General features: G+C 50.1%; 1 protein-coding gene across 1 annotated transcript; it reads right to left on the bottom strand.

The window, feature by feature from the left end:
* Window positions 1-642: 642 nt before the first annotated feature.
* Window positions 643-11,001, bottom strand: LOC140897644 (killer cell lectin-like receptor subfamily B member 1B allele A). Its single transcript, XM_073310523.2, has 6 exons — window positions 10,893-11,001; window positions 5,203-5,289; window positions 4,318-4,485; window positions 3,147-3,301; window positions 1,815-1,927; window positions 643-1,025 (listed from the first exon to the last, which is right to left on the bottom strand). The coding sequence occupies exons 1-6, from the start codon at window positions 10,978-10,980 to the stop codon at window positions 902-904; spliced, it is 735 nt and encodes a 244-aa protein (XP_073166624.2). The 5' UTR covers window positions 10,981-11,001; the 3' UTR covers window positions 643-901.
* Window positions 11,002-12,162: the final 1,161 nt, after the last annotated feature.

Below are 12,162 nucleotides of genomic sequence, written 5' to 3'. Positions count from 1 at the left end.
CATCAAATCTGGGGATGAGGGCACGTGACCCCGCATGCTCCCCCTCTGCCCCTCATGCATCACCTCTGGTAATATCTTTTATTGGATCTGTTGGAGAGAGAGACAAGCCTTTGAGGTCCACAGAGCTCTTCTGCAGGTCTGGGAAAGGTCCTCAGAGTGTCACAGCTCAAAACAAGGTGGAAGAGATGGTTAAGCATAAGGAGTTAACAAGAAACCACTCCAAATAACACAGGCCAGGGAACCTCACTATGTTACTCCTGTACTGAGCACAGTGACTTGTGCTTGACTAAAAGCCTTTTCCCAAAAGGCATCAAGACATCAAGAGATGGAGCATCCACCACTCCCCTTGGGACTTCCTTCCAAGTTCAAATTTTGAAAACTGAAGAGAATCCATTTTTTTTTCTGAAAATGGAAAACATTTTTATGGAAAAAAATTCTGTTCCTGAGCAGGGACTGTCTCTGGCTGTGTGTCTGGGCAGCGCCCGGCCCAAGGGGCCCTGATCTCAGCTGGGGCAGGGACTGTCTCTCCCTGTGTGTCTTCAGTGCCCAGCACAACGGGGCCCTGATCTCAGCTGGGGACTCTAGGCGTTACCATAAAGTATACAATAATGTCCCAGGAATCTTTGAATACTCTGAAGACAATATTAGAAGCACTGTGAAAAAATTATATATTTATTTTTTAAAAAAATAATCAAAGAGCCAGATTCCCAGCTGGTGTGAACTGGCCGTAACTCCATTAGAGTCAATGGGCCCAGACCCCCTATGGGTGTAAATCAGCCTTGTGTCATTCACTTTCTCGGCGTTACCCAGATTTACACTGCCTGGGGCTTTGGTAGCTGAAATAAAGATGAGAACACAGGATGTTCGCCATTCCTTATATGGAGGTCGCCAATCCACCCGTTTAAATGGGCACAGCTTCCTTTTGGCAAATCCATTTATAGTCAGTGTTGCAGATTTCAGACTGGATCTGATTCTTCTGTATTGCAGCACAGCTGTTCTCTTCAGCAGGACCCGATACCAGGAATCTGTGAAAGGAGTGAAGGAGACAGTCACAATCAGCGGGTTTAGAGGTGGGGAAGAGGGTCTATTGCAGCTCTTCTCCTTCCTTCCAGGATGCCGGGGTTCCAGCCGTCATCTCTAGTCCTTCCCCAGATAGGCTACTACATGAAACGAGTTGATATGTTCAAATCCAGACCTGGTGGAGAGATGTACTTGGCACAGAAACTTGCAGCAAAGTGATGAATCAGAGCGCTAGGGCAGAGAGGCCAATCTTTAGAACAGATGCAAATGTTCAGCTTTGAAACTTACATGAAAAGTTGAGTCAATTTCAAATTTCAGTGAAAAAACGGGAAAGTTTTGATGAATTCTGAGTGGCTTTTTGACCTAGTTGTTTGACCATCTATGGAGGCAGTTGGCACGTTCTCAGTTTTGAAACTGATCAGCTTTTGAATTTTGAAATCTCAGATGTTGACAAAAAACAAGAAAAGATTGAAAAAATCGTGTTTCTCCCCATTTTGTAACCAGTTCTGCCCAGGAGTGATGGGGCCATGCAAACAGAGACCCTCATCCTGCAAACATGTATGCATTTGCTTAGCTTTCCTCCCACGCATACTGCCATTGACTTCAGTGAGAGAGTTTAAGGTAAGCCCATGTGTGTTTGCAGGATTGAGGCCCTTACACTATAAGATTTGTGGGTCTAATCCCTGCCCCATGGAGGCCAACAGCAGGTTTGCCCTTAACTTTAATGGAGCCCACGGTCTCACCCTATGTATTTATTGCAGACTGATGTAAAAAACTTATCAGGAAACACTCACAGTGTTTGATTGAACGGGGAACCATCCACCCAGGTCCAATTCCTCCCTCGGGATGTGATGTTGAGTCCAATCCACACCTGATTTTGATGTCGTGTAATATTCTGTATGAACTCCTGTGAAATGGACAAGGTGTCAGAGAGAACAGAACATGGTAGAATTCTCTGACTCCTTTGCTCACGACGCAAATGAGACCTGATCCCTAGTTTGGGTTTTGATCATTATTACTGGCGACAAGTCAGAACCAGATGAAACTCCAATTGAAAGTAAACACAACAAACAATTTATACCATTAATTAATAACTGAGTCAGTCCTGTTCCCCTCCACCAAGATGTTGATGAATTTTGTTCATCATTTTCAGTGAACATCAGGAAACATTCTCAATGTTTTTGAACGAAAATGTTTACAATTTTTTTATGCTGGCTTTTTTTTTTTAACACAGCTCTAATAAATGATTAAAAGCATTTCAGCCCTGGGCAAACATGTCAGCTGTTATCCACCGACTGCCCCTCTTTCCATATCGGATTCTGTACCGAGTGAACAAACCCTGTGCAGCATTGCCATACAGCTGTTACCTAGCTGCCCCACCCCAGAAGTAGCCGCATCCCAGCGATAGCTGAGTGATTCCTGTCTCCAGTTTGCACCTAATCCTTTTAACACTGTAAAATGTTTTGGGATCTACTATTAATGTATTTATTTATATAATTATTATTATTTATTTGTATATATATAATGTATTTATTTATATAAAAATTTAATCGCCCAAGCCTAAATATATAGGCTTGGGACAATTCGATTTTTATCAGCAAACGTTGACTTCACCGTACACACACAAACTGATGACAAATATTTCCACGGACAATAATCAAAATTTACAGAGAGGCAAGGTAAGAAAAATGTTGCTTGAGAACTTAGCGTTTGATTTAAGGATCCTTACTTTGGATATGTTGACGGCTACAAAGCTGAACCTCTTTGAATCTCAACAGCTACTGTCATTAACTAATTATGGGCCAACCTCCCTGCCCAGTGTCTAACCCCGCCCCATGATGTCCCACAACCGTGAAAATTTACAGCAATAAAAATGGATAAAAAATACTTCAAATCCATAATTCTGCACTACTGAAAATTTAAATGGTTAAAAATGATTAAAAATAAATGGAGAATATCTGTCAAAATTCTGAAAAAAATGAACATTTCATTTCACTTTAAATTTTTCCTGTGAAAAACAGAAAAATTGTGAATGAAAATTTTACTTTCAAAAGTTTGTTGCTGGAAAAATAAAAGAGGGCTTCGTGACCTGCTCTCATTCACAAGGACACAAATACATTCTTTACCAGCTCCTCCCGGTCCTGGATCACTAGCAGGTGAGATCCCCTCCGTGCGCAGTCATCATGGCCCCGGCTCCAGTATTTATTCACTTCAGACAGCCGGTAGCACCTGTCCCTGTGCGGCACCCAGTGCCTGGGGCAGAGTTTGCACCCGGAGCCATCTGGAGGGCGAAATGGAACAGTTATTAAAATAATGGATCTCCTCGTCCACCGGCAGAGACACACGGAGCCTTCTCACGCCATGCTATAGTGAGACAAAGCGCAGCGCATTGGCAGAGCTCTGGGGAGCGTGGCAAGACCATAACATCATGGGGTGCTCAGAGGAAGTGCTGGCTCCAATACCCCAGTGTGATGCAAGGGGGCGCTGTGTTACAGGTTAGCGGAGCAGGAGGATCAGCAGGGGGCGCTCTCCCCTCACAGTCAGTGCTGGCCCCAATGCCCCAGTGTGGCGCTGCGTGGGGGTGCGTGGGGGAGCTGCGTTCGGTTATCAGGGGCAGAGGCTCAATACAGGGTGCTCTCACCTTGCAGGAGGGTGACCAGATGTCCCGATTTGATAGGGACAGTCCCGATATATGGGGCTTTTTCTTATATAGATACCTATTACTCCCACCCCCGTCCCGATTTTTCACACTCGCTATCTGGTCAGCCTACCTTGCAGCCACGGCTGACCCCAGTGCACCAGTGCAGGGCTAGGGGGCGCTGTGCTGCAGGGCTCAGTAGGGAGTATGCTAATGTCAGTCAATGCTGGCCCTGATCTCAGCTGGGGCAGGGACCGTCTCTCGCTGTGGGTCTGGGCAGCGCCCAGCACCACGGGGCCCTGAACTCAGCTGGGGCAGGGACTGTCTCTCGCTGTGGGTCTGGGCAGCGCCTGGTACAGTGTGACCCTGATCTCAGTTAGTGCCTCTGGGTGTTACACGTGTAATACACGGATCAGCTAAAGAACTGTAAAATCTTATTACACTGTTATGGCTCCAGCTGCCAGGGCTCTGCCCACCCTGACTGGCCACGGGCTGTCGCAGCTGAGGGTGTAGGTCCCTGGCGATATTACAGAGGCTCAGGAAAGGAGGGATGGGACAGAGAGGGGGTGGGAACGAAGGTGTCTCGGCTCTATGTAAACATCAGGGTGTGTAACAGTGAGGGCGAGTGACGGGCTGGATGCAGGATGCGCGGGGGTTACCTGCTGAGCTGGTTTCCACCCCACACAACTTTTGCTTCAGGCAGGATTGGAAATCCTCCAATGCACAGTTGCACACCGTTGCGTTTTGATTTATCTCACATGAATCGCTCTTCTGAGCCGTCTGCGGGACTGGTGCCGTCTCGCAGTTCTGGGATGTGTGCTGGGAAACTTCAAGATAAAAAGAAGTGAAACATTGGAGAAGAGAAGGCCAGATTCCAGCTGGTGTCGATCCGCCGTAACTCCACCCACAGGCACTGATTTTGGTTTTCCCAGAGGGTGCTCCATTCCCATTCCATCCTGAGGCCCCATCCTTGCTCCGCCTCTCCCCCGAAGCCCCACCCTCGCTCCGCCTCTCCCCCCAAAACCCTGCCCTTGCTACGCCTCTTCATGCCCCCACTTCACCCTCTTCCTTGAGATCCCCCTTCCCCATCCTCTCTCCCCACTGTCTCCGCCCCCTCCCCCTGCCCTCCGAACAGCTGATCAGCAGCCAGCCCTGGGGCCAGGCCGAACCACGGTGGCTGGTGGGTGCTGAGCCGCCTGTATTTTTTTTCCGTGGGTGCCTGAGGCCCGGAGCACCCCTGGCGTCAGCGCCTATGGCTCCATCGGAGTCCATGGGCCAGATCCCAGCTGGTGTGAATCGGCCGTAGCCCCATTGGAGTCCATGGGCCAGATCCCCAGGTGGTATAAATCAATGACACTATGGCAATTTATAGCAACTGAGAATCTGGCACAGTTGTCCCAGAATCACAAATGTCAAGGCTAGAAGAGACCTCCTGTATCACCCAGGCCAGAGGCCGCCGCTTGCCTTGAGCCCCAACAACGTGTGCTGAGTTCCCGCTGTGTTGCTGGGCCGCAGCACAAAACCCACAGCCGGGGGCTACTCACCCAGGACAGCCAGGACTATCACAGCTCCCAGCAGGACGATGTTCCCGGCACAGCTGACCCAATGCCAAAGCGGACACTGCGGACAAGCTGCAAGAAGCAAGGGGGGAAATGCAGAGCCGGTTTGCATGCACCAGGGGAGACAACTGTCTGTGGTGCACCCCACACCCATTGACATCTGCAAGGCGACATCTCTGCCTTTTAACACCTGGCCTGGCCTGTTTGCAGGTCTCGCCTGTCAGTGGAAACAAGCCCCCTTGTTTGACTGGGTCTAGCTGAGCAAATTGCTTGCAAAAGTCTCTGAGACGGAGGTGGAGAAGACACTGCTCTTCTCAGCTCAGCAGCTCAGGAAACCCACTGCCGGAAGTGTGCGTGGGGGCGGGGAGGTGTGCGTGTTAATGATCATATAGAGATACAATGAACTGGTGTAAACCATCAGCTCTGAGTAGATATCTAAACTGAGGCAGGACGGGATGATTCCGATCATCTCGTCTCATCTCCTGAAACACACAGGGCTGGGAATTTCACCTGGGATTTTCTGCCTCGAGCCTGGCAATGCGTGGTCGGACGAAAGTATGCCACAGAATACATCGATCAGTGACACACGTATGCAGGAGGCATCATCCTCTAAGGGATTCCTTTGTGCTGCCATCCCGGTTTAGAGAGAGGGAGGAGCTGTCCGTCCCAGGCCGGAGAGACCAACGCTCTCCTTGGTTGTGAAGCCCACAAAAAAACTTGACAATGGCTAGGCTGAGGGTGCAGCCACCACAGCTCATTATGGGCTCGTTGTTCTCCCCTATCCATCTGTCTGTCACCTTCTGTCGTCTCTTGTCTTAGGCCTAGATTGGAAATGCCATAGGGCAGGGCACTGCCTTTTTATCCTGGGTTTGTACAGCCCCAAGCACAACAGCGTCCTGGTAAACGACTGGGGCTTCTGGAGGCCACGCTAATACAAATAATAATTAAGTGACTTGACTGAGGTCACACACGGAGTCAGTGGCAGAGCCAAGAACCAAAACCAGGTTTCCCACGTGCTAGTCTGGTACCTTAGCAACAAGGACATCCAGCCAAAAGAGGTACTTCCACTGACTCATTAGAGCGGGACTGCCTCTGGATGGTCACTCAGTGAAAGCTCTGCTCCCTCGGTGGTTCAGAGCCATAGCTGATCGGTTTAGGGACTAAAAATTCATTGCTGTTTTTTATCCCCTCCAGGAGTCAGCCCGACTCTAGAAGGAACTGGAGTCGGTAGCAGAATTCTGTCCTCCTCAGGAACACACCTGGCTCCGTTTCTGTAGCAGCTGAGCGCCTCATCGTAACCCGGGAAATATTTACCCTCCCTGCCCTGCTCTGAGACAGGGCAGCGCTGTTATCCCCACCTTGTGTAGATACCAAGGCCAGAAGGGACCTTAGTGATCATCTAGTCTGACCTCTAGATAGCACAGGCCAGAGACCTGCCCCACAATAATGCCTTCAGCGGAGCTGTCAGAAAAACGTCCCAGCTTGATTTAAAAATGGTCAGTGATGGAGAATCCCCCGTGACCCTTGGTAAATTGTTCCACGGGTTAATTACTCTCCCTGTTATAAATGCACGCCTTATTTCTCGCCTTAATTTGTCTAGCTTCAAGCCTTTAAGTCCTGCTGAAGCCAGCTTGCTTAGGCACCTAAGTAGCTGTGGAAGTCGACCCTACGTGCCTAGTGCAAGACGACACAGGGCGTGTGCAATAAAGGACTTAAACGCAGGTCTTCCAAGTGTCCTTCCCCCCTGGGCCTCCCTGCTCCTTCCTCTTGGTCTCAGTACGTGTCGACCGCACTCCAGCCGGGCAATGTGACGGCAGAGGAGGGCAGAGCCGTATCATATACTGTGACCCACTGTGTATTGCCCTCGCTACGCCCACAGCCGGCATGAAATCGTTGTCTGTGCAAAGTAAAGCTGCAGTTACTCAGCACCGGGGTCAGAGGCGGATTTACAGTAAAACACAGGGTGCCCTGGCACGGGGCCCCCCCACAACGACAGAGGGCCCCAGGGCTGGGCAGCTGTGGGGGCAGAAGCTTGGTCCTGGCGGCTCCTGCTGCAGGCTCCGCCCCCACCGGCAGCCAAGCTCCCCCCTCCCCTGCCTCTTCCCCGCCTCCTCCCCCAAGCGCGCTGTGGCCCCGCCCTTTCCCCTCCCTCCCAGCGCTTCCCCTGCCGCCAAACAGCTGTTTGCCAGTGCTCAGGTCACTCTGGGGGGGGAGGGGGAGGAGCGGGGCCGCAGTGCGCTTGGGGGCGGAGGCGGAGAAGAGGCAGGGGTGGGGCCTTGGGGAAGGGGGTGGAATCAGGGCAGGGCGGAGCAAAAGCGGGGCCCCCGCGCTCCCCCTACACATATCCCCCCCACCAGCCCTGTGCCGTGAGCTTCTCAGGGCAGGGGGCTGCGGTGGGGCAGTGGGCTGGGAGCACCTCCCCAATCCCAGCCCACACCCCCAGCCCTGAATCCAGCACCCCCCTCACCCGCTGCCCTCCCTGACAACTGCACCCTCCCACATCTCCCCCCACCCCTCGCACCAAACGGGATCTGCCCCAGGTAAGCACTCCACACCCCAACCCCCTGCCCCAGCCCTGAGCCCCCTCCCGCACCCTAACTCCTGGCCAGACTCCGCACCCCAACCCCCAGCCTGCTCCTGCATCCTAACTCCCTCCCAGACCCTGCAACCCCAGCCCTGAGCCCCCTCCTTCACTCTAAGTCCTGGCCAGACCCCCCACCCCAGTGGTTTTTTAAAATTTTTTTATATACAATGCTCTTATCCAAAGTACTTTACACTCGTTGGCTAACGGTACAAACAGTATTTGGAAAGATCCCTACGTGGGCCGTCGAGACCCTCGGCGATTTTCAAGTGGTCTGTGGAAAAATAAGTTAGGCTACAAGAGCAATCAAGATCCCTCACTTTATTCTCATTTACTTCCTCTTACTTATAGGAGGAGGATGAAGAAGAAAAGAATGAAAAAGAGGGTCCTGGGGGTGGGGAGATCAGAGCGAGTGTTCTTTTTCTTGGCTGGGTCCCAAGGAGGGGCCCCAAGAATGAAGCTGAGCACAGGGCCCCGTTAACGCTAAATCCGCCACTGACTGGGGTCACATTTTCCTCAGGGCCAGATTTGCAAGGCGTCAGGACCCACAATCAGGGCTCGGTGTCTGAGGGGACAGCTTTCCAGATGTTCCCAGTCCAACCGCAACGCCGGCTGTGACGGTCTATGGGCGGGTTTCCAGAGATTAGCACCCAATGCGCTGGGCGCCCCTGAAACCTAGCCACTGAGCTGGGAGCCCACACGAAAGCTGAGATCCCCTGCAAATTTGGTCCCACGTGTGGTGCTGAGCATTGTGGGAAAATAAATAAATATATCAAGGCATAAAGGCCAGATGCTCAGCTGCTATAAATCAGCAAAGCCCTGTACACCCCAGTGGCAACCAGGATTTACACCAGTGCCAATCTGGCTCTTAGACTGTGACTGGTTTGGAAGGGTTCAGAGACACTGTCTCGTTTACCAGCCCAGGAAACAAGTCAAAGCATTACGCTGACCTTCTCCGACCGGCTAGAGCAGTAGTTCCCAAACGTTAACAACCCGCAAACCCCTTTTACTAAAATGTCCAGTCTCACGAACCCGCTCCTAAAAATGAAAATTTCCCAGGATTTTCTCCTTTACCTGAGTATAAATGATAAAAGCAGCGATGTTGGAAATATACAATTTGTTTTTATGACATGCTTACTACACACTATTATATTTATTATACATTATTATTGATCATTACAGTATTTTTATTCCATTATGAAAATGGCAACACTCTTCCAAGATCACAATTTTGTAGCTTGTATCACGTTGATTAAGCCTGTTAGAAGACAAGGCTCCTATGTTTCATCAACGAGTATCAGATGTGTTTTGAGTTCAGTCCTTCAGGAGGCCACTTAGGGATCTGGGGCAAAAATTGGGGATTGGTCCTGCGTTGAGCAGGGGGTTGGACTAGATGACCTCCTGAGGTCCCTTCCAACCCTGATATTCTATGAGTCTATGTTAATGTGAAACAGCGTGAAGGGGTTTAAGAAGCCAGCTCAAAGAGTTCCTTCTACACAAGCATTCAGATCTTGAGCAGTCCAGGCAAACGACGCACGTTACAACAAAGCTTGCACTTGTTTTTCATCATCGTTTTAAAAACAATATTAGCTGCCTATTTAATTTTAAAAACAGCAAAAAATATCCCCCTCCCTTTCCATTTCTTCTAAGGAGTCTTGAAGTTTAAATCATCTCAGTGTGATAGATGTGCTTGCTTTCATCTGCTTAGCTCTTGGAAGTCCAGGGGCTCCGGGCTGCTGGCCCGGCGCTGCCCGAGGTTCCTAGAGACAGCTCTGTTTGCCATTAGGGACTCTTTTCCCGAGAGCCCCCTGTAACATTTCGCAACCCCCCAGGGGTTCACGAACCCCAGTTTGGGAACCACTGGGCTAGAGGAACCTAAACCCAGACCCCCAGCTGGTGCAAATCAGCTGAAACGCCACCGTAGTCTACAGAGCTCATTTGCACCTGTTGATTATCTGGCCCTGCATAGTGATGCTCAGACAAAAATCAATGTGAAGGTGGAGTGTATATTTTATCCTTAATTTAATGGTAAACGCACTCCAGGGGTGTTCTAATCCTCCTACCACCAAGCATGCCCCAAAATTGAGAGTTAAGGTTACCCTGAAAAGGAGTCTTGGTCTGGAAATGCACAATTGAGGCAGTCACACAACTTACATCTGCCCTGTAGTGATGCCATGAAATAAATATGCAATTAGGATGAACACATCTTAGCGTTTTGGATGCTGGGTTTGATGAAGCTGATTTGAAAAAGACATTAGATTGTCTTCAGGTTATTTTCTTTCACAAATCTCAGTGACCCTGTTCCAAATCCGGAGTGACTCCACTGCAATGAATTGGGTCAGGGCTGGATTCTGATCTCAGTGACCCTGTTCCAAATCCGGAGTGACTCCACTGCAATGAATTGTGTCAGGGCTGGATTCTGATCTCAGTGACCCTGTTCCAAATCCGGAGTGACTCCACTGCAATGAATTGTGTCAGGGCTGGATTCTGATCTCAGTGACCCTGTTCGAAATCCAGAGTGACTCCACTGCAATGAATTGTGTCAGGGCTGGATTCTAATCTCAGTGACCCTGTTCCAAATCCAGAGTGACTCCACTGCAATGAATTGTGTCAGGGCTGGATTCTGATCTCAGTGACCCTGTTCCAAATCCGGAGTGACTCCACTGCAATGAATTGGGTCAGGGCTGGATTCTGATCTCAGTGACCCTGTTTGAAATCTGGAGTGACTCCACCACAATGCATTGAGTCAGGGCTGCATTCTACTCTCAGTTACCTTGTTCCAAATCTGGAGTGACTCCACTGCAATGAATCGGGTCAGGGCTAGATTTTGACCTCAGTGACCAGAGGTAAATCCAGAGCAACCCCTCTGAAGTCAGTGGAGTTAGGACCAAATTCTGATCTCCGTGACCCTGGTGTAAATCCGGACTTAATGCATTGAAGTCAGTGAAGCTATGCCCGCTTGCACCAGATGGGGATCTCACCCCTCGTGCATAGTTAGACCTGCTATTTATCAACATCACAGTCGCAAAAATGGAATCTCAGCCTCCCCAAATCCACACCCCTGAAAAAACGCCACAAAGGGAAAGGCACTCACTGTGATGCTGAGCCGGGGCCAACATGTGGCTGGGCAGAGAGCCTGCCGAGTGGTTTAGGTAAGTGTAGATTATTCCCTCATCAGCCATTGCCAGCAAAGGTCACAGGCAGGGAGCTGGGTGTGAAGGCACCGTCCTTGTGTCTGAGCTAAGATGACTGACACCTCTTCTATCAGGAAATATTGTCTCTGTTGAAATCTGCCCACTTCTGCCCACTGCCTGGGCATTGGCCAATGGCTGAATAATTTGTACCTTCTGCCCCAGCTGCTCTTTGAGGGTTGGACGCTTGACTCTACTCAGATTCGATGGCGACTCTAACTCAGTGAGGCAGCAAATCCCAGCCTGGAGCACCAGGCAGAGCCAGTGCAGACAGTCGTGTGTCTAGCTCATGCCCCTCTGCTTTCCTCTGTGCTCGGAGAATCAATGGTCTTTGAGGGGGCTGTCCACAGCAGCCAGCTGTCAAAAGCCTGTGTTGCTTTCTTAGCTCAAGAGGCGGAAATGAGCTCGAAAAGAGGGTGGGTGGACAGTTTTCTACCAAAATGTTTTCTTGGGGGTTTCACTCAAATGACATTTTTTTTTGCAGAAAGCAGCCACGTTCCTGGAAAAGTTTGGAATGTTTGTCCCCCAATTAAACCGCCCCCCCCTCTGCCTCCGAAAAGGAAAGGCTTTGGTCAAAAGATTTTGTGGGGAGGTTGCACAAGAAGCGGAAAGTTTCCACTGAAAATGTGGATGAAACCGTAGGGGGGAAAATCATTTCCATCAAAATTTTCCAAGGAAAAACAAACAGCATTTCCCAGCCATTGAAATCAAACTTTTCTGACTCGGTTCAACTGCACGGTCCAAGGGGTTGGAAATTGGTGATTGTAATTTCGTTATTTGCATAAGGACTTTGGGGGCAGTTTTTTCATTATATGTGTGGCTAGGCTTGCGCTTCCTTCACTGCAGCAAGCTCCTTAAAAATAACAGCGTGGATGTTGTCTCAGGCTAGCCGTTCAAGTCCAGGCCTGTTGTCTGCCTTCCCCCCACAGTCTGAGCTGAGGGGACTAGCCCAAGTCCCAGCCACCCTGCCATATTTTGCATGCTAGCTCCAGTGAAAGGAGCATGAGTCTTTGCACAAGCGGCCCTAAGTGGGAGCAGAGACTGGCAATGACCTACTCTCCTGCACATGCCCCCAGCTCTCCTTCAAATCTCCCGGCTCACTGACTAGAAGCTGGCGAAAAAGGTCACCCCTCCCTCCCCCATCAGTGAAGTTTTTCTTTCTACTGCAGAAGA

The sequence above is a fragment of the Lepidochelys kempii genome, chromosome 14, assembly GCF_965140285.1.
Source record: "Lepidochelys kempii isolate rLepKem1 chromosome 14, rLepKem1.hap1, whole genome shotgun sequence".
NCBI classification, from domain to species: Eukaryota; Metazoa; Chordata; order Testudines; family Cheloniidae; genus Lepidochelys; species Lepidochelys kempii.
This window is presented reverse-complemented; position numbering and strand designations above follow the sequence as displayed.